This window comes from Sapajus apella, unplaced genomic scaffold, assembly GCF_009761245.1.
Source record: "Sapajus apella isolate SASKATOON/1434 unplaced genomic scaffold, GSC_monkey_1.0 scaffold105, whole genome shotgun sequence".
Classification (NCBI taxonomy): Eukaryota; Metazoa; Chordata; class Mammalia; order Primates; family Cebidae; genus Sapajus; species Sapajus apella.
This window is the reverse complement of record NW_022437045.1, coordinates 6209068-6232388: the sequence shown is the minus strand read 5'-3', so window position 1 is coordinate 6232388 and position 23321 is coordinate 6209068. Positions and strand designations below refer to the sequence as shown.

The following is a 23321-nucleotide window of genomic DNA, read 5'->3' as shown; positions in this document are numbered from 1 at the left end:
AGTTTAGGAGTTTGGGACTGGCCTGGTCAACATGGTGAAATCCTGTCTCTACTAAAAATACAAAAATTTGCTGTGCGTAGTGATGTGCACATGTAGTCCCAGCTCGTGAGAAGGCTGAGGCAGGAGGATCACTTAAACCCATGAAGTGTAGAAGTGAGCTGAGATCACGCCACTGCACTCCAGCCCGGGTGACAGAGTGAGACCCTGTCTCAAAAAAAAAAAAAAAAGTGCTCAAACTGTTGATATTCTGGAGCCCTAATCTTGGCTTAGCTATTAGTTTCCTTTGTGGCCTTAAAGAATTGCCTTAGCCCTCTCTGGGCCTTAACTTTCTGCGTGAGAAGTTGGCCTCTTCTTGCTCTCAGCATTATCTGATTCTGTGATTTCTAGCTAAAGCTACATTTATATAAATATATAAAGTGTTTTTGCAAAGTAAAGAGTAGAATAGTGGTTATCAGAGGTGGAGGCGGGTTGGAGAAGTTGACTAAATAATGCAAAATTCCAGTTAGCCTGGGTGACAGAGCAAGACTCTAATCTCAAAAAAAAAAAAAAAAGGTGTTGTATATTTTTTAAATGTTAAAATTTAGATTTTAAATGTTCTCTCTAGAAAGAATGATAAATCTGTGAGGTGATGGATATGTTGGCTAGCTTGATATAATCATTCCACAGTGGATACATACGTTAGATCTGTACCTTGTTCTCCATAAATATGTACAATTATGATTCATCAATTAAAAATAAAAAATGCTTTTGCTAATAGGTTTAGTATCCTGAAAAATACGAGAGTGGCTACAAAGGATAAAAGTCCTTTGCTTTTCTAAAGTAAAATGTTGCTGAGGACCTTGTAGCTGTTTGGAGTGGTTGTCCCAGGAACAGCAATGTGCTTGTGCGGATTCAGCCCCCACCGCCTGTGCCCCCGGAGACCCATGCTGGGTGCCTCTCAAACAGATGGCAGCCTGCAGCTGAGCAAAGCCACCTGCCCATCCAGGGTGGAGCCTGTAACCTTGTCCTTGTTAAGCTTTGACCAGCTCCACTAGCTTACTATGGGCAAGGACATCAGAAGACCAGCAAGGTTAGGAGGTGTTAGAGACATAAGCTTTTTAAAATATGTTTTCTTCAGAACACTTAAAAGGTTTATCTAGATAGAAGTGAGAAAAGACAGAGATATAAACACCAAACATACATATTTATGTATCTACAAATATGTGTCCCTGGGTTTTATTTATTTATTTTTGAGTTGGAGTGTTGGTCTGTCACCCAGTCTGGAGTACAGTGGCGTGGTCCCAGCTCACTGCAACCTCCACCTCCCAGGTTCAAGCGAATCTTGTACTTCAGCCTCCCAAGTAGCTGAGCTGGGATTTCAGGAGCACACCACCACTCCCTGCTAATTTTTGTGTTTTTAGTACGGGTTTCACTGTGTTGGCCAGGCTGGTCTCGAACTTCTGACCTCAGGCGATCCACCTACCTCAGCCTCCCAAAGTGCTGGGATTACAGGCGTGAACCCTCACACCCAGCCTCTGTTCCCTGGGTTTTGTAGTCCTGGGTTCATTTCCATATACATCTGTGTGACCCGATCAGGGCCCTATATTCTCCCTCCTGAGAACTTTTGGGAGAAAGGTAAATAGAGCGGTATAATAGCTTGTGCTAAATCTCTTAAAAAAGAGAAAACAAAGAAAGGTAAACAGAGAACTCACATGGTGGTTTTGATTATTCTCTCCCTTTTTCATTCTCACGAGTTTTCTTTCACGTCTCTTCTTCCTGTTTTGTTCACCTTCTCATCTTTGAAATGTGGTTGGCTAACAGCCCGTCATGCTTCATGGGAATTTTCTGTGGCTCACAGCCCCCCACTCTGACCCTTACTCCCTGCCTTCCTTCATGTCAGTGAAAGGGCAGCCTGTGTTTTCATAGGTGGAGCCAAGGCTTCATATGCACAGACCCCAGTGGCCCTGGCTAGGATATGAATAACACCAGACCATTTTAATGCCTGCAGATGAATTCTTTTCAGACAGGGGTAAGGTCTATCCGAAAAGGAAAAAGTGCAGAAATGGCATTAAAAATGAATATAGACAGATTTTGTTCAAATAACTAAACTCTAAAATTTTTGACGATTCTCTTAGTTTATTTTGTCCTTTTTATTAATGTGAATTATAGTAGCATTTTACTATGAGTGAAATTTTTCTTTGCTTTTGTTATCTTTTTTCTTTTTATTTGTTTTTGCTTCTGTTACCTTAATAGTTAACAGATTCCTTCTTTTTGTTTGTTTGAGATGGAGTCTCCTGTCGTACAGGCTGGAGTGCAGTGGTGTGATCTCACTGCACACCTCCGTCTCTCAGGTTCAAGCGATTCTCCTTCCCCAGCCTCCCGAGTAGCTGGGATTATAGGTGTGTTCCACCACACCGGGCTTATTTTTGTATTTTTAGTAGAGATGGGGTTTTGTCATGTTGGCCAGGCTGGCTTTGTTCTCAAACTTCTGAACTCAGATGATCCACCTGCCTCATCCTCCCAAAGTGCTAGGATTATAGGTGTGAGCCACTGCACCTGGGCATTTAACAGGTTTCTAACATGTAAGACAATTAAACAAGAAAGACTTAAATGGAACTTTTAAAAATTGAAAGGACACTTTTATTATTAAAATATAAACAGCCTATAAATGTAATTATTCTGTGACTAGCTTGCCACAACTCCTGCCTAATCTTAGCTCACGGCAACCTCCACCTCCCAGGTTCAAGCATTTCTCCTGCCTCAGCCTCCTGAGTAGCCGGTATTATAGGCGTGTGCTACCACACCTGGCTGACTTTTGTATTTTTAGTAGACACGGGGTTTCACCATGTTGGCCATGCTGGTCTTGAACTCCCGACCTCAGGTGATCTGCCCATCTTGACCTCCCAAAGTGCTGGGATTACAGGTGTGAGCCACCTTGCCTGGCCAATTATATTGATTTTTATGGTTATCCTTTTCTTGAATGGAATCTTTTCTTGATTAAAAAAATAAATAAATATAGCTCTTATACCATCAGGGTTTAATTCCATTGTTTTTAAAAATATAGTGCACAATAACATAAAATAAGGTAAATAATGTATTTCATGGCCACTGAGACAACTAACAAAATGGCCTAACAGTATTTTGGAAGGAAATGATTGTATTCTCACAGTTTTGTCTCTCAGGTTCAGAATTAAATGTAGAATAGCATTTTTCTAGAATCCATAGGGAATTTGGTCCTTTGATTGAGTCAGGGTGTTTTGACTGTCTTTGAATGATTTATGCCTTAAATATGCAGTGTTAATAAAAGCTTTCCCACGTTATTTGCCCCAAATTGATCTTGGTTTCTGTGCTTCCATTTGTCTTTTGGGATTTTGATTTACTCTTCCATTTCTCTAGGGGACACCTGTATTTGTGCATGCAGGCCCGTTTGCTAACATTGCTCATGGCAACTCTTCAGTGTTGGCTGATAAAATTGCCCTGAAACTGGTTGGTGAAGAAGGCTTCGTAGGTAAGTTATTTCTTTTAAGTTTAGTTGTTGTTGGATATTGAAGAAATCTTAAGGATGCTGACTAGATTGGAGTGATATCTATACGGACATGAAATCTATTCTTTCAGGCCCCCTCTTTCATAGATGGTCTCAGTAATGGAAAAGCACTAAGGTCTGGTCTGTACTCATGAAATTCTGCTTGTGCTTGAATCGTAGATTCTGGTATCAAGCGCATATGGGTTTGAGTATAAGCTCTGACTCTTGCAAACTGAGTGACGTTGAACACATTTAAATTACTACTGAGCTTTGGTTTTCTGGTGTGTAAAATTGTGATAAAAATATTGTGTTAAACCCTTTAGGCTTTTTATGAAAACTAAATGAGATATTTTAGTCATTCAGCAAATGTTGTTTGAGAACCTACCACTTAGAAGGCATGCTCCTCAGAGCTAGGGATCCAGTGGTGAGCAAAACAGACAGGCACAGTGGCACGTACCTGTAATCCCAGCTTCTCAGGAAGCTGAGGCAGGAGGATTGCTGGAGCCCAGGAGTTCACGTCCAGCCTGGGCAGCATAGCAAGATCCTGCCTTTGTGAATAAATAAAAATTAGAACACCAGCCTTAGTCCCTGCACTTGTGGAGCATACTGTCTAATGGTAATTTAATAAGAGAAAGTGCTCATTGACTGTCAGCCATTACTACCCTTACTATGTAGTACTGATAACTTGAAGTCCTGGGTTTATTTCCATATACAGTTTCTCCTTGTTTTTTGCGAGCTAATGTAGGAGAGATACCCAACCAGTAGACTTAGAAACGTTCACTGGTAGAACTGTACAACTTTTGCTGCTGTCAAGCTCTTTGTAGAACCTGTTCTTCTTTGGCTTTTCTTGCATATTCCAGCTAGAAAGAAGGGGCAGCTCTCTTAGGTACTTAGTCAGTGCCAGCCCCAGTTCCACCCATGATATTAAGGCAGCAAGGAAACAAAGACAAAACCAAAACAGGCATTTTTGGAAGAGTCCCTTCATCTGACTTATGAGGAATTGCATTGGCAGATTTCTCATGCTAACAGATAATTCCCCTTAACCATATGAACGCTTATAATCAGGATAGCAATCTCTTCTTTCGCTCTTATCATCAGCCTCTGATCAAACCCAAAAGAGTTGTTTTATTAGAAAAGAGTGTGCTGGACAAAAGAACTTAGCACTGCATTTTAGGCTCAGATATCACAAAGTTCATTCAGGGTTATTGAGACTCTTAAGAATTCCTTGTGGACAGGCAGTCATGATCAGATGAGGCTTGATGGAGTTCCATTCCTCCATGATCTGTATTCTGCAGCTCTCATGTACTTTGCTGCTTCGATAGCAAATCCACTGCAAGAGTGGCTAACCATGCTGTCTAAGTGAATGTGCTCAATTGATCACTGCCTAATTGTAGAACTAATGGACCAGGAGGCTGGGTGAGGCCGGGCATCAGAAAGTTGGGTGCTTAAGTGAAGTGGTGGTTCTGATGCATCAGCTCTGCAAATAAAGTCACTTCTAGAAGGAAGCACTCTATTTTATGCTGACAGAGATCTCTGCGTGTACCAGTTCTTACTTTGTCAAACACATATTTATAAAGTACATGTTATCATGGCAGAATATTTTTCAAGATATAAACTGATGATGGATGCAAAAGAAACAGGCTGTCTGTGTGATCTTGAAGAAGCCATTAGCCTCTCTGGGTGTGTCCCTTGTAGGTTATCTCATCTGAAAAGTGAGAAGTCGGACCAGATGAGGAGTTGGATATGGATAGCCATGGACTCAGAGGTAGAAGCTGTGGAATTGGAGCCCTGACTGATAGTGTGTTTTACTTTCTCTAGGGCTCAATTTTTTATTTAATAAAGAGAGAATATCTGTGTGACTTCCAGTATTTTAATGAGTAGTATCAACTGAGAAAGTGCTTCATAAAACATGAACTATACACAGGTCAGCACTTGTGTTAATTCTTTCTATGATCCCGTCTAGTCTAAGATGCTGTAAGTGGGGGAATTTTTCATGAGGATGGAATCTGTCCATTGCCAGATGGTTCAAAGGGCCAGCCCTAAAGTCAGGTTTTACCTCAACTGCTTGCAAGTCACAGATAACACTGGGCACATTAACCCTTCTCTTCCTTGGCTTCCTTACCTGTAAAATAGGGCTTTGGATAGGGCTTCCCTCTCGAAAGGACTTGGTAGGTTTGAGAAGTATCAGTGAGATCATGCAGGTCGGGCGGAGTCCTGGCGCCTGACACTTGGTAAGACACAATTCCTCTTAGCCGCCCCTGGTTGTCATTGTTGCCCCCACTATTGATACATTATTGATAGAGGTCACATTTTCTTTTTTCTCTAGATCTTTTTTTTTTTTTTTTTTTTTTGAATGATTTTGTTTATAGTTGTTATAAAATACACATAACATAAAAGTTACCATCTTCACCATTTTTGAGCGTACATTGAGTAGTGAAGTACACCCACATTGTTGTGCAACCAAGCTCTAGAACCAAAGTCCTGTGCCCATTAAATATTCCTCTTCCCCTGCCCACAGCTCCTGGCAGTGCCCTTCTACTTTCTGTCTCAATGAAGTTGATTCCTGAATACCCTATGTGTGGAATCATGCCGTATTTGTCCTTCTGTGACTGACTCATTTCACTTAGCATAATGTCTTCAAGGTTCATCCATGTTGTAGCGAGCGTCAGAATTCTCTTCCTTTTAAGGCTGAATAATATTCCATCATGTGGATAGACCGTACTTTGTTTATCCACTCATCCTTCATTGGACATTTGAATTGTTTCCACCTTTTGCTCTTTTGAATAATGTTGCTGTGAACATAGATGTATAAATATATTTTAATGTCTGAAAACCGTGCTCTATTATGTCTAAATATGTGATGGCAGTGACATATATTCATAAATATGTACCATGGAACTCTAGCCCTGTAACGTTGAACTCTCACGAAGGTGGTGTGTCCATCCTGTGACTCCATTGGAATGCTGGCGGCAAAGCCAGTATATGGGACAGTGGGAACGGGGCGTGGTCAGGAGACAATGTTGCTGGCTGCACAGGCAATGTATTGGACAGTGGGAATGGGGCGTGGTCAAGAGACGCCGTTGTTGGTGGCAAAGCCCATGTATTGGACAGTGGGAGCGGGGTGTGGTCAGGAGACAGTGTTGCTGGCGGCACAAGCGGTGTATTGGACAGTGGGAATGAGGCGTGGTCAGAAGACAGTTCTTTGCCCATTGCTTGGTCAAGCCTGCACTGTGGGTCTGGTTCATTCCTTGCCCTTGGATGAAGTTTGTAATAGTTACAAACTTATATACTTTTGTAAGTTTATAAAACTATTGTAAACTGACGTTAATATCTAGTCCCTCTAACATACACATTTTTTAATGGGTCTGGTCACTTTCTATCATAAGAACAGTCCCTAAAATTAAAAATGTATATCCAGTTTTCTATCAAAACCAAAAACTCCAAATGCCACTCAGACCTGAGCTTCTCTCCTCCCTCATCTGGGCCTCCTCTGGCTGACAGTGGGAAGGGGAAGGTAGCTTTCTGTCACACTCGTCTTGCATTTAGGCTGGCCCTGACCCCTGTTAGGTTGAAGCTTTGGCGTGAGATGGTGCCCATGTGGCCTCTGCCACCAAGGCCCTCACACTTTTGGCAGAAGCCCTCTGAGCATTACTTCATTTAGACTTTCCTACCTCTGGTTCCACACCTGGTCTCAGGTACCACAGATCTCTGACCTCTAGCTGGGGACATAACTTGAGCCACTTGTGGCTTAAGAAAAGGGGGAAGTAGGGAGGCCAAGGAGGGTGGATCACCTGAGGTCAGGAGTTCAAGACCAGCCGGGCCAACATGGTGAAACCCCGTCTCTACTAAAAATACAAAAAAAATTCGCTGGGCGTGGTGGCAGTCACCTGTAGTCCCAGCTACTCAGGAAGCTGAGGCAGGAGAATTGCTTGAATCCAGGAGACGAAGGTTGCAGTGAGCTGAGATCACACCATTGCACTCCAGCCTGAGCAACAGAGAGAGACACTGTCTCTAACAAAAAATAAAAATAAGAAAAGGAGAAGGAGGCGACTTCACATCCTCTTCATTGGGTACTGGGAGGGGAGGTGGATGTGGCACAGATTACTTTCTTTGAAGAAATTCTTCTCTGGGTTCTAACCTGTGAACCCTTTTGAAGTCTCAGTGGGTTAAGGCATGCAAAATCTGTTTCAAACTGCTTTACAAACCCTGCCAGGTCAGCCAGTACCATCCTTTGGCACATGAGCAAATTGACACCGATTCAAGGCCCGAAACAAAAGTGAGACAGAAAGAGCTTCATTTCGACATCCTTCTACAGAAGTTGAATGCAGTCGGCGCATCTGAGGTGTATCTGTAGTCTGAGCAGGAATTCATGTTCTTCAAAAAGTTGTTTATAGTGGACTATCTTTCTGACCTCATAATAGAGAAAGATCTCTTAAAATATGAAAAGCTCAAACTGAGAAGAAAAATATTGATAATTTGGGGTGCATTAAAAAGTAAACTGTATGTGATCAAAGATACAAGATTAAAAAGCAAGTGACAGATTGGAAGGAAATGTTTGCAAAGATAATTAACAAATGATTAGCATTGAGAATATATAAAACACTAAAGACTGATAAGCGAAGACAAATAATCTAATAGAAAAATAGGCAGAGGATCTAAAAAGTTGATTCGCAGCAAAAGAGCAATCCGGTGGAATTTCTAGGTAGGACTGAAAATGAACAAATATTTGAGCAGTTTCACTTCTGTGTGTACTCTGGAAAAGAAGTAATTGAAAATGTATTTTAGTCCTTTGAAATAGTTGACTTCATTGCCCATTTATTGAGCATGTATTGAGCTTCTGCTATATGTCAAGTACTATCAGCTAGGAACTGGTAATCAAAGATGAGTAAGATAGGTTTCTTGCCCTGCAGTAATGTATGATGTGACATGAGAGACAAGAACTTCAGTGGTAAGTACAATGCACTTGATTAAGTACTATATTAGCTAACGTTCTTAACTAAGAACTTTAAGCAATAATTAGCATCTCTTAGAATTGTTTCCATATTGCTGGTTTTGCTGAGGTAGTCTAATTTTTGTTCTAACAAAAAGCACACGCAAATAAGGAATTATTTTGTCTATTCTGAATAATTAAGATAATGGAATCAATAGTCCATTTAGACTTAAAACAGAGTGACATCTATTTAAATAATTGCATGAATTTGCAAAACATTCCATGAGGATTTTTCCATAAGTGCTGTGATCACCGTTGTGGCTGTTTCTTCCATTAGTCAGCAGTCCTCATGGGAGTCCACCTAACTTCCATTTACATGCTGTAAAGGCAAACAGATATTTGGCATCAAATTCTACTCATGTGTTACATTTAAAGAATAAAGCAAAAGGAAAGAAAGAAAGAAAGGAAAAAGCAGTATTGAGTTCCTGGATTTAAAAAACATTATGACCTCATGTTTAAACTGTAGGAATTTCAAAGTTACCCGTGAACTTTGGATTTTTAAATTTGTTTTCTGCTCTCTCAGTTGGTTTTGATTCCAGTTTTCAGATAAAGTTCTTGTCTTTACAGGGGAGGGCAGAATGCAGTTGTGTATGCTAGGCAGGTGTCATTAACTGAGGGTCACCAGCCACTGGGGGACCCATGGACAGACTTCGATATACAACTCCCTCCCATAATTAAAAATAGATTCATGCATATGACTATATATACCTCTTTGTTTTTTTTTTTGTTTTTTTTTTTTAAGATGGAGTCTTAGTCTGTTGCCTAAGCTAGAGTACAGTGGCATGATCTCGGCTCTGTGCAACCTCTGCCTCCCGGGTTCAAGTGATTCTCCTACTTCAGCCTCCTGAGTAGCTGGTATTACAGGCATGTGCTGCACATCACCACACCTGGCTAATTTTTATATTTTTAGTAGAGACAGGGTTTCATCATGTTGGCCAGGCTGGTCTTTAACTCCTGACCTCAAGTATTCCACCCACCTAGGCCTCCCAAAAAGTGCTAGAATTACAGGTGTGAGCTACTGCGCTTGGCCACCTTTTTTTTTTAACCTGGGGAACCTTACACAATTCTTGGATTCTCACAGGGGACTGTGACATAAGAAAGATAAAGAACTGTGGGTGCACATCTCAAAGCCTAGTGGGTATTGTTTAACCTTCTTCACTCTACAGCAGTATATGCTTTGGTAGCTTTCCATGTCTGGTACACATTTGGCATTTATTACCCTATCCAGAGCTGCTTGTCAAGAAGCTACTTAATCAATTGCAACTTTCCTGCTTGCTCTCTGTAGAGAATCAGGCAGACCCGGGTGTGTTCCCCAGGTGCTTCCTGGGCACAGGAGCATAAACACGCATGCAACAGAGCAGAAATATGACAAGTGCCCAATTGAAACACAGGATGATCTTTGCCTCAGACATTTCAGGATTAGGATTTAGAGATCAGAATGAATAGACATAGTAGTTCCAAGACAAACTGAATGGGATTGGGAAACAAAGCCTTGCTAATATTTTCATTAAGCACGCCCCTGTTTTCTGAGCCATTCCTGAGCATTAGACCAGTGCTGAGACTATCATATACCTTCTCACTCAATCCTTAAAGCTGCCTGTGGGATCAGTGTTATTAGCCTCATCTTACAGATGATGTAATGAGAGCTTAGCAAGATGATGATACATGTTCACGATCAATCAGAAAGTAAGTGACAGAGTATGTGACCCAAGGGCTCCGTTGTGCCCTCAGTGTTTTTCTCAATGCTCTTTTCCTGGTTGCCACCCTCTCCCATTAAAAAGTAATTTCAGCAGGGCACGGTGGCTCACACCTGTAATCCCAGCACTTCAGAAGGCTGAGGTGGGTGGATCATCTGAGGTCAGGAGTTAAAGACTAGCCTGACCAACATGGTGAAAACCCGTCTCTGCTAAAAATACGAAAGTAGTGGGGCACACCTGTAATCCCAGCTACTTGGGAGGCAGAAACAGGAGAATCGCTTGAACCTAGGAGTCAGAGGTTGCAGTGAACTGAGATCGTGTCATTGCAGTCCAGCCTGGGCAACAAGAGCGAAACTCCATCTTGAAAAAAGAAGAGGAATTTCAGGTGACCTGCGTACAGCAGATGGTCACAGTGATAGGAAGTACCACTATAACTATGCTGTGCCAATATATCATAATATGCGCCAACAGTCGTGGGTTACTTTGGTCCTTTTTTTCTTTTCTCTCTTTTAATTTAACATTCCTTCCTCCCGAGTAGGTTGCTGATTAAAGATGACCTTATCGAGTCCCAATCTGTCTCCTTGCTCTACCTCTCAACCAGTATTTTTGGGGAACAGTTTATTTTTAGTTTAATTATTTATTTATTTATTATTTTTTTGAGACATCAGAGTCTTACTCTGTCTCCCAGGCTTGAGTTTAGTGGCGCAATCTCGGCTCACTGCAACCTCCACCTCCCGGGTTTAAGCGCTTCTCCTGTCTCAGCCCCCTGAGTAGCTGGGTTTACAGACACACGCTACCATGCCCGGCTAGTTTTTATATTTTTAGGAGAGACAGGGTTTCTCCATGTTGGCCAGGCTGGTCTCGAACTCCTGATCTCAGGCCATCAAGCCTACCTTGGCCTCCCAAAGTGCTGGGATTACAGGTGTGAGCCACTGCGCCTGGCCTGGGGGACAGTTTTAAATCAGTGTTCTTGGCCTTCAGAGGACCCTGTTGGTAGCTATACCCAACTAGTGGCTTGTTCTCTCTTTCCGCTTGTATTGCCCTGAAATTCTAAATATTCCATCTTTTTGGTAGAAGAAAACCAAAGCAAACTAAACATTCTCATAATTTCATCCACCCTTAAAAAAAAAAAAAGAAATCTGACATCAGTTGATCCTACAGCTCTAAGCTTTGATTCTCCCAGACTTCGCCCTGTTTACATTATTTAAAAACACTGATCTCAGCCTGGGATCCACTTTTGTTATTATGGTACTTCCAGGGTTTTCTTCCTTTTGTAAATGTATTCATAATTAAATCAAGGATGAGAAGTGCTGGCTTACTGGAGACTCTGGCTGAAGGTCATGTTCTAGCTCAGGAAACTGCTCAGCACGGGTTGTGTTTTTCAGCCCCTGTCTTCAGGAAGGCCGGACCGAGGGAGGGTTGCTTTGCACTGTCTGCAGAGCTCTCATTTCTCCTGTGTGGTTTGGTGCTGAAACTTGTCCTGCCCTTGCTCTCTGTTCGGCCTTTGTCTTACCTCACCTTTCTCTCTCTGTGCTGTTGTGTAAAGTAGCCCTCTTTCAAGCTGCTCCTATGTCCTTTAAAAACAAAAGTGAAATGTTTTGCATATACACTAAACAGGAAAGTATGCAAAGTAATATCACAAACACCCATGTTCCCACCACTCGGCTTCATCAAAATCTTACCATGTTGCCATGTGTCCATTAGTTTCTTTTTTTTTTTTTTTTTATTTAAAGAGATATGTTTAGCTGTGATGGTGGTGCATGCCTATAGTCCTAGCTACTTGGGAGGCTGAGTCAGGAAGATCACTTGAGCCCAGCAGTTCAAGTCTCCTGGGCATAGAGCGAGACCCTGTCTTCTCTTTTTTTCTTTTTAATTTTTTTTTTTTAAAGACGGGGTTTCACCATGTTGGTCAGGCTGGTCTTGAACTCCCAACCTCAGGTGATCCGCCCGCCTTGGCCTCCAAAGTGCTTGGATTACAGGCATGAGCCACTACGACCGGCCAGACCCTGTCTTTAAAAAAAAAAAGAAAAGAGAAGAAAAAAAATCAAATATTAGAGACACAATTGAAGTTCCTGTGGACCCTCCCTGATCTTGTTCTTTTTTCTGCTTTTCTCCTGATTTGAGTGGTTATCATTTCTGGGTATGTGTTTCTGCTTTGAGCACATACATACATGTGCACTGACGATCTGTAGCAGAGCTTCTCGGACTTTCTCTTCTCATGACCATTACTGACCTAGCAACTTTTTTCGTGGTACCCCCGGCCAAGAGAAATACCTAACATGTCCATTTATTAAATGGTTAGGTCCAAACAACCTAATGAGTGTTTAAGTCCTTTCAACTTAGTAGCCATCTGAAAAAAAAAAAATATGTATGAATTCAAAGGAAAAAATAGTATCGTTTCATTTTTAAATTACCACCAGTCATTATGAATGAAATGTGTGCCCTTGTCAGGCACCAGAGAACTTCTTTTTTATTTTTATTTTTATAACATCTTTTGTGTATAATTATAAATTGCAAACTTGTTTTATTATGGTTTCTCTTATTTTTAAAAAAATTGTATTTTTAATCAACTTATTCCCTTTCATTTATTTACCAGCAGTTTGCTCTGACAGAATAAATTACAAACTATTGTTTTGCTTAATCCTTTTATCCACCATGTCAGGCACACAGGTTGGAGGGTATTCGCTCCCATTTTACAGACGAAGAGTGGCAACACTGTACCCATATTTACTGTAAGACTGAGCTGGGATTTAAGCCTTGGGCTTCCATCGTCACTACTGCTTTTTCCCATAACTTTGTAATACATCATTTTAAAGTAATCTGATTTCACAATGTTCTACAGTATAAGAGTAACATCTATAGCATCTCTTCTTGGCAGGTTACCTCTGGAGAGAACCAGTCTAATTAGCTCATAAACTGGCACATTTTAAGGCAGTTACACCTTTAACTTGATTTCCCAGCCACGCTTGAGGGTCCCAGGAGCCACAATTGCAGCCAAACTGATCTGAAAGGACCAGGGAAGACAATAGCCAAGCATGTTTTCAGGTTGAACCTAGGCCTGGCACATCCTCGCCAATTGCTCAGATGCCAAGTTGTGGGGGGGGGCAGCTAAGTGAAGGGAGTAGCAGGAAGACCCACTTGGGGTGGACACTGAGGAAAAACACAGCAGTCTCAGACCCACTGTTTTCAGGGTTGAAATCCCCAGATGCCCAGTTGCTGGTCCACTCTCTACCATGCCATTACCAGCAGGACAAAGGGCAATACTTCTGGAGACCAGAATATGCAAGGAAAAAATTAAGCTGCCTGCCTGTCTGGGGCCTACAAAGCCAAACAGTGCTAATTTCATCCATGCCAAAGAAGATTGTTTATTCCTTCCAGATTTGGGTTTTCAGGAAGAATGCTTATCATCAGGGAAACCAGGTAATACTGTCCTGAAGCCTACGGGAAGGAATGGTGGGCATTGCTGGGTTATAGATGGGCACCAGACAACTTCTGACCCTTTGTAACCAGTTGACGCCTGCACCTCATTTCTTTCTCCACGTTGATTTTCACATGATTTTTGCATTTTGCTGCAGTACCTCCCAAAAACTTTGCTTTGCAAATCTATGATGTCGTTGAAAGGAATGTAGAGCACTGTTGTTGAAGCAGTATTTGCAGTATCCAGTGGATGTCCTCTATTGCTGCATTTCCCTCAAAAATTTGAAATATCCCACAGTGCCTCTGAGTTTGCTGCAGTGCCTCACGGCACCTCATTGCACATTAGAACCACAAATGTGCAGCTTTTTGGGGTCCTTTTCTGGTATTTTTTATGTTTTCAAATTTTACATATTAATAGGTGTTAACTCTCTGCATTGTTCTAAAATGAGGTCAGTGCACTTTTTCTGTAAATGGCAAGATCATAAGTAGTTTGGGTCACAGAGTCTCTGTCTCAGGTACTCAATTTAGAAAGCAGCCATAGGTAAAAATGAATTCATAAACTAGTCCATGTTTAGGAATGAAACTGGCTGTGTTCCAACAGGTGTTATTAATGGTTCCTAACATTTGAATTTCGTGTAATTTTCGCATGGGTTGAAATAATACTCTTTTGATATTGTTGGTAACATTTTGAAAGGTGGCCCGGCACAGTGGCTCATGTCTATAATCCCACCATTTTTGGAGGCCAAGATGCGAGGATCGCTTGAGCCCAGGAGTTCAAGTGCAGCCTGGGCAACATAGCAAGATCTCATCTTTATAAAAGAAATTTTAAACATTAGCCAGGTATGGTGGCACGTGCCTGTAGTCCCAGCTACTCTGGAGGCTGAAGTGGGAGGATCATTTGAGTCCAAAATTTTAAAGCTGCAGCAAGCTATCATCACACCTAGATACTTGGTAAGGTAGTATGGACAACAGAGTGGATCTCTGTCGAGAGAGAGAGAGAAAAAACGGGAGGGAAGGGAAGGAAGGAAAAGAAGGAAAGGGGATTTTTTTTTTTTTAAGGATAAATAAGTTTTAAAAATAAGAAAAAGAGCTTTTTAAAAGGATAACTAATTTTTAAAGATTTAATAATTTAACATGTTAAAATAAAAGGATGCAGGCCACATACAAAACTCAATTTGTCATGCTAGCCATACTAGCCAACTCCTGCTCTATAACTTGATATTTTTGTGCAACATAACAGTTTTGCATTTGTCTACGCCACTGTGATCCAAGAAGCCTCATTTTGCCTGCTGCGTCGTCTTCCTCTGCGTGCATGTAGCATGTGCATTTGCGCGTTCTTTATCAAGGGGCTTTCAGATTGCTTCCAGTGTTCTGCTCTTACAAGTAATGCTACAGAGAACATTCTTGTCCATGTCTCTGAGATTTAGTGCAAAAGGTCTTCTAGGGACTATATATAGGAGTGAGATTTTGGGGGTTAAAAGTGCACTTAGCAACAACCTAATAAAGCCAAGTTGTTCTGCAACATTATACCAATTTATATCACTACCAATTGTGTGAGATCTAACCTCTCCACGTTTGTCCCAAGACTCTCCTTTTTTTTTTTTTTTTACCTTGAGACAGAGTCTCAGTCTGTTGCCCAGGCTGGAGTGCAATGGCATGATCTTTGCTTACTGTGACCTCCACCTTCCAGGTTTAAGTGTTTCTTCTGCCTCTGACTCCCTAGTAGCTGAGATTACAGGTGCATGCCATCACACCCAGCTAAGTTTTGTATTTTTAGTTGAGATGGGGTTTCACCAAGCTGGCCACGTTGGTGTCGAACTCCTGACCTCAGGTGGTCTGCCCACCTTGGCCTCCCAAAGTGCTGGGATTACAGGCGTGAGCTACCACGCCTAGCCCAACACTTCTATTGTTAGATTTTTTTAGCTCTTGCTAATCTGATGGTAGTTCATTATACTTGTGAGGTTAAGCATCTTTATGACTGTTTCTGGGCATTTGTGAAGTGTCTATTTTGTGTTGTGCTATTTACCTTTGTCTTACTGATTTACGGAAATCCTTTATAGACTCTGATTATACTTTGCCATTATGAGTTACAAATATCTTCTCCCCTGTATGGCTTATCTTTTAAATATGCTTGTTGTACCTTTCCTTGTACGCCCTTTTCCTTTATGATTTCTGCTTTTGGAGGTTATAAAGTAATCATTTGTATTGCCTTATAAATGTTGTCTCTTGCATTCAGGACTTTAATCATCTTAGAATTTGTTTGTGTCTGCTGGACGGGGTGGCTCACACCTGTAATCCCAGCACTTTGGGAGGCTGAAGTGGGCAGATCACAAGGTCAAGAGATCTAGACCTCATCCTGCCAACACAGTGAAACCCCGTCCCTACTAAAAAATAAAAAAAAATAAAAAAATTAGCTGGGCATGGTGGTAAGCACCTGTAGTCCCACCTACTCAGGAGGCTGAGGGAGGAGACTCTCTTGAACCTGGGAGTCAGAGGTGGCAGTGAGCTGAGATTGCGCCACTGCACTGAAGCCTGGTGATAGAGGGAGACTTTGTCTCAAAATAAATAAAGAACATAAAATAAAATAAGGAACAGAATTTCTTAATTAAAGATCACCATGCCACTAATACATTTCACAACCTGATCTTTCAAAGTTTCGATGGATTTAAGTTAGAGTAATATTTTTTTAGTTCATTTTGATGCCAATATAATTTATGTGTCATTTTCTGCTACAATACAGTGAAAATCCAGATAATGGAGATGATTTTCTTCTTAGCAGCTACGCCTATTAGGTTGCAGGCTCCAATTGCCTGGTTTCGAATTGCCCTTTGCCATGTGCTGTCTGTGACCATGGGTAGGTCACTTCACCTCCCCGAAATCCAGGTTTCTCCAGCACCTCCAGGCTTGTCTCAGGCATGGTGTGCAGTGATGCTGGAGAAGGCAAGGACTGTGGCACCAGCAGAAGAGTCAGGGGTTGGCAGCTGCTGTTACCACTGTAAGATGCCAAGGATCTTTACTTGGAGGATAAGGCTTCCAAAACGTAATTCATTCTTTCAAGTGATGAATGCCTCTGTGTGTATACTTTTTTCAATCTTTTTTTTCTTTTGGTAAATGAAACTCATTGAGGAATTTGAATTTTGACAATAGGAAACACTGCTGCTTGTATGTCCTCCTCACACAAAGACGTCCGGGACCATTATACAGAGAGGTAATCTGAGAAATGAGAGGGGCTCTGATTATTTTGAAAAATCTCCTTTGAGGCCCTGTACAGTGGCTTACGCCCATAATCCCAATGCTTTGGAAGGCAGAGGTGGGTGGATCCCTTGAGACCAGCTTGGTCAACATGGTGCAACCCCGTCTCTACTAAAAATACAAAAATTAGTCAGGTATGGTACCATGCACCTGTAATCGCAGCTATTTGGGAGACTGAGGCAGGAGAATTTCTTGAACCAGGAAGGCGGAGGTTGCAGTGAGCCAGGATCCCACCACTGCACTCCAGCCTGGGCAACACAGAGAGACCCCGTCTCAGGAAAAAAAAAAAAAAACAAAAAAAGAAGAGACGCTCCTTTAAGTTAAAGTAATCCTTCTAGAAAGGCTTGTTTAAAACATTTCATTGTTACCTTGGAGATAGCAGGACCCACTGGGAAATAGCACGTCACTAGCGCATCATACCATTTCACTGCCTTTCCCTGTCTTGCCTCAGCCTTCAAAAAAGAAGATACTCCAGTGTGAAAATCATCAAGCAACAATGCAGAGACTCCTTGGTGGCATTCAGCATTAAAATTAAAGACATATGGTCTTAAATTCAGCTGGCATAGTTGATATCTCAAATATACTCTTGGTGCCAAAAGGGATGTTAAACGAAATTTGAGGGATTTGACTCCTTATTTGGGAAAGACCATCACTACCAAGGGGAGAGAAACCAGAGGCAAACCTTACTGAAACACGGAGTAGCTCCCTTGTTTTGTGCTACTTTCACCAGCCAAGTACAGTCTATAGTTTCATATAGTGAATTTGATCACTACTCTAAATTAATTTCCTTTAACCAAAGTGCTAGTCAGTAATGGCAGAACTTGGGAAACTTTTAGAAATATGTTTGCTTTACTACCAGTGTTATTATGTCAGGACATCATCTAAGGGCCCAAATCCAGGACTTTTCATTTAAAACAGAAAAACTCTAAATTAACTTGCATTGTGATATAACCCTTAAATTCCAACTGTCATGGGGAATCCCAAGACCTACATCTGACCTACTGTGCGTGTTGTGTTCTAATACAGCAGTCCCCAAACTTTTTGGCACCAGGGACTGGTTTTGTGGAAGACAAAATTTCCATGGTTTTGGGATGAAACGGTTCCACCTCCGATCATCAGGCATTAGTCCTAGGTCCCTTACATGCGCAGTTCACAGTAGCATTCACACTCCTCTGAAAACCTAATGCCACCCCTGATCTGACAGGTGGTGGCGCTCAGGCAGGAACGCTCACTTGCCTGTTGCTCACCTCCTGCTGTGCGGCCCAGTTCCTAACAGGGGCTTCGGACCAGCGGGTAGGAGGCCTCTTTTTTTGTTTGTTTTTATGGAGATGGAGTCTTGCTTTGTCACCAAGGCTGGAGTGCAATGGCACAATATCAGCTCACTGTACACTCTCCACCTCCCGGGTTCAAGTGATTATCCTGTCTCAGCTTTCACCATGTTGGCCAGGCTGGTCTCAAACTCCTGGCCTCAAGTGATCTGCCCGCCCTGGCCTCCCAAAGTGTTGGGATTACAGGCATGAGCCACAGCACCAGCTCCACTAATTTTTATATACCACTCTAAATCAGTGCAACCTGCCATCATGAAAATTAAATCTGTCCTCTGGAGAAACTAGGCTTCCAGAACCCTCCGCCCACTGGAATGGCAGTGCATAGCCAAAAACCAAGCAAACAAACAAAAAAAGAAGAATGCAACCAAGGGACCCACAAATCAAAGATGTGCTTACACAAAGGCTCTGCACCTTGTTGGTTATCTATGGCCTCAAGTGATCCGCCCTCCTCAGCCTCCCAGAGTGCTGGAATTACAGGTGTGAGCCACCTCGTCTGGCCAGCGGCCTCTGTTCTAATATGCTTACCATGCCAAATACATTATGAAGAAAAACAGAAACAAGGCTTTTAATTTAAAGTCCGATTTTCTCTCACCAAAAGAGGCAAAATGTTTCAAATTTGCAAAAATAATGTAGTATTGTGTATAGGATCTTCTCTAACCTGCTTTTTACATTTAATCAGACTTCTACCAATCATTCAGGTGGTTGCACCTAGCAGTCTGTTTATCCATTCTCTTGTCAACAGATACTTAGGTTGTTTCTGATTGTTGCATTGTTACGAACCATGCTGTGATGAGTGAACATTCTTGCTCATATCTTTCTGTACTCTTGAGGAGGAGTTTCACCTAGGAACAATTTAAATCAGATTGGTAATATCCTGCAGAAACGTAATACAACACAATTTTAGTAATAACTATACTTTGTTAATGTTCTAATCTTTGTAAAAGAATCAGGCAGTCTTTCTGTGTAAATAAGAAAATTCAAATCACATGTGGTGTCTTCATATAAATATATTCATGTTTTGTTCTAATACCTCCATACCTCTCCTATATAAGGTCAGTGATAGGCTGGGCTTGGTGGCTCATTCCTATAATTCCAGCATTTTGGGAGGCTGAGGCAGAGGATCGCTTGAGGTCAGGGGTTCAAGACCAGCCTGGCTAACCTGGTGAAATCCCGGCTCTATTAAAAATACAAAAATAAGCCTGATGTGGTGGGTGCCTGTAATCCCAGGTACTCAGGAGGCTGAGGCAGGAGAATCGCCTGAACCTGGGAGGTGGAGGTTGCAGTGAGCCGTGATTGCGCCACTGCACTCCAGCCTGGTGACAGAGCGAGACCCCATCTCAAAAAAAAAAAAAAAAAAGTCAGTGATAATTGTACTGTGATGAGTTACCTGGGTTCCTCCTTTAGTGCTTTTGTGTACAGGACAATGCACTGACTCAAGCTATATTTTCTGTTAAGAGTCAGTTTGTGAAACAGTTTCTCCTCCGTCTGCTCCCCACATCCCCGAATCCACCATCATCCTCTGGCAGCATTCACTGGCGTAATTAGGGCTTATCTTCCATCTGCATCTCTCTCCTCATCACTTTGTACAGGTTTCCACTTCTCTCACCTTTTATTTGGGTGTGTGTTCTCTTTGTTGCTCTGATGGTCAATTCTTGCTCTTCATCCTGCTCAGCTCTTAGCCCCATGTGATGGGGCGCCCTCTCCCCTTTCCCCTTCCTCCTCCCTAAAGTACTTTCTCAACACCAGCTCCTGCTGGCTCTCCGCCTCCTGCCAGCTGCTCTTTCACTGCCACTTTTGGTGCATGAAACCTTGGAGTGCCCAGGGCTCATCCTCTGCCCTTGCTCTTTGCTGGCTACACCCTTGCCTCACCACTTCAACACCCATCTCCACACTTGTGTACCTCTGACAGGGGCCTTTCCTGGAACTCCAGCTTTAGACATCCAGATGCTGTGTGAATACCTAGCAGACCCCTCAGACTTAAAATTCTTAAACCATATTTTTGATTCCCTTGTTCAAGCCCCAAACCTGCCTTCCCACCTCAGTTAATGACAATTTCATTCTTCTGGATGCTTTGCCAAAACCCTTGGCATCATTCTTGCTCCCTCTTCTTTATTCACACTCCACCCCAGTCCGTCGCCAGGTCCTGTTAGCTCTCAGTTCAGGATACATATGATCTATGCACTCCTGTCCCATGACACGCCCACCCCACCCTGACCGCTGAGTCTGTGATGCCCCCAGAGCAGTCCTTCCAAGCCTACATCAGATCACACCTGGCCTCTGCTCAAACCTTTCTGTGTTTTCCATGTCTCTGAATAAACCCAAACCTATTTTTTTTTGAGACGGAGTCTTACTCTGTCACCCAGGCTGGAGTGCAGTGGCGCGATCTCAGCTCACTGCAACCTTCACCTCCCGAGTTCAAGCAATTCTCCTGCATTAACCTCCTGAGTAGTTGGCACTACAGGTGCGCACCATCACACCTGGCTAATTTTTGTATTGTTTTAGTGGAGACGGGTTTATGCCATGTTGGTCAGGCTGATCTTGAATGAGAAACTAGTAAGTAACATTTCTGGTAACTGAATGATTTATCTGCTGCTAGACCTGTCTGCACTGCCACTAGGCTTTTCATGGTGAACATAGGCATATTTGCCAAGTGCTGTGTTGAAGCAGCAATTAAATAAATAAGGTAAAAGAGTAATTAAATTAAATTTTAAAAAAAAGGTAAAAAGTAGCCAGGCTCGGCGGCTCACTCTATAATCCCAGCACTTTGGGAGGCCGAGGCGGGCGGATCATGAGGTCAAGAGATTGAGACCATCCTGGCCAACATGGTGAAACCCTGTCTCTACTAAAAATAGAAAAATTAGGTGTGGTGGCGGGTGCCTGGAATCGCAGCTACTCAGGAGGCTGAGGCAGGAGAATTGCTTGAGCCCGGGAGGCGGAGGTTGCAGTGAGCCGAGATCGAGACCACTGCACTCCAGCCTGGCAACCGAGTGAGACTCCGTCTCAAGAAAAAAAAAAAAATGTAAAACATTTTGAAGGAGTTTGAGCTCTAGGGATGTCTAATCTGACCTTGACTGTTTCTCTATGTGCTGTAAGATGTAAATTGATTTTCAATGAGATATTCAGCCCATCCCTGCTTATGATTTATGTAGATTCTGAGTAATATGCTTAGAATGTAGTTCTGCTTACCATCATAAAATGTGGAGTTAAAATAAGATCCTTGTTGAAACATTATCATGCTATGAAAGTTAACATTAAATGATTTTAAAATGTGATCCAGAGGTTAAACTGAAGTTTTGAAATTCATAAAATACATAAGCTTTTTGAGGATTTTTAAAAATATCCATTACGTAATAACTTTAAAATTATATTAGATGATTGCTGTCCTACCCTATCTTGGCCAAGAATATTCAACCTGAGGATACTGAAAAAGAGTCAAATTATCCCTTCCCTCTATAAGCTATAGTTTAGGAAACTACAATTATATAGGGTCGTTTTAAAGTTTTTAGCAATGTTTGCTATAATTACCATATTGTGCTGTTCTTATACAAAGAAACCGTAATAGAATTTTGAGCTTGGAATATTGGGAAACTAACCATTGCTAAAGAAGGTGCATTTGCTGAACCTTCCTGTATTTTTCTTAACATCTTTTGTGGGGTGAAGAAAAACAGATTATTAGGTCTTTCTAAAAGCCACAAGCCTCCTGCTAGCCATAGCTATGAATGTTGTCTTAGCCATTAATGCTTCAGTATAAATAATGTCAATTTAAAAACTGCTGAGATTAAAAGTAAATTGTAAATTACAAAGTGCTTGGGTATCTAGATCAAAATAAAGAAGAGTAAAGAAGTAACTAGGAATAAAAGAGGTATCTAAGTGGATGATAAAGGAAAACTTCACGCAATAGAAGAATTTAGGAAACACTGAAAACTTGAAACTAACAGCGAGCATTGCATTAAACTGTGTGAACCTAAAGGTACATCCAGTATATAAGGAACACAGCAGCATGCCTGTACTCACCATTATTATTCATCATTTTTCTGAAGCATAAATAAGAACAATTTCAAAAATTATAAATAGTGGAAAGGAAGAGACCAATTTGTTATTTATGTGCAGAAAGATCATATTACTAGAAAGTTCCAGAGAGTCAACTGAACATTTATTTTAAGTAATAAAAGTTTTAGTTTGCTACTGGATGTAATGTGAATATGTAAATGTCAATAGTTTTCTCTTTTTATTAGCAATAAATACATACTTGTAATGGAGCAAATGTCCTATTTATACATGTCCCCCAAAGGACAGGTTACTTAGAAAATAAATTTAGGAAGAAATGAGCACATAGAATAAAACTATAACATTTTATTGAAAGACAAACATCAAGGCCGGAATAAATATGGAGACATATATTCTTGGGTGGGAATAACTGGTATTAAACAATCATCCTTCTTCTGTCAAATTAACCCATATATTACTATAAAATGACTATACTGTACCATGCACACTATACTACACTGCATTTACTGTAAAAACTGCAGAGGAAGATGAGCTTCGTGGTTAAATTAATCATAGCATTTGTCTAGATTCTGCAAGAATGAATTCATGAGGATGGATTTAAAAGCTTTTTCAAGAATCATGATGGGTGATTTACCTAATTCTAAATATCAGAACAAGATAACACTGTAGCGAAACAGTCAATACGGCCGGGCATGGTGGCTCACACCCGTAATCCCAGCACTTTGGGAGGCTGATGTGGGTGGATCATTTGAGGTCAGGAGTTCAAATCCAGCCTGACCAACATGGTGAAACCCTGTCTCCACTAAAAATACAAAAATTAGCCGAGCATGGTGGCGCACGCCTGTAGTTCCAGCTACTCGGGACGCTGAGGCAGGAGAGTTGCATGAACCCAGGAGGCCGAGGTTGCAGTGAGCCAAGATAATGCCACTGCACTCCAGCCTGAGAGACAGAGCAAGACCCTGTCTCAAAAAAAAAAAAAAAAAAAAAAAACCCAACAGTTAATACTGGCACAATAGTGAAGAGGAAAAGACAGAGAGAACTGATAGCAGAGGAATACCCTAGACCATCCTGAGATAGACGTATTCCATCATAGGTAGAAAGCAGTAATTTGATAACATTTTATTTTT

General features: G+C 41.6%; 1 protein-coding gene across 2 annotated transcripts in view; it reads left to right on the top strand.

The window, feature by feature from the left end:
* Nucleotides 1–23321, top strand: part of MTHFD1L (methylenetetrahydrofolate dehydrogenase (NADP+ dependent) 1 like) — a 228139-nt gene that overhangs the window by 101406 nt on the left and 103412 nt on the right. For both annotated transcript variants that reach the window (XM_032258828.1, XM_032258829.1), the window contains exon 20: nucleotides 3376–3487. In XM_032258828.1, the coding sequence (XP_032114719.1) occupies nucleotides 3376–3487 (112 nt within the window). The remainder of the gene's footprint in view (nucleotides 1–3375; nucleotides 3488–23321) is intronic.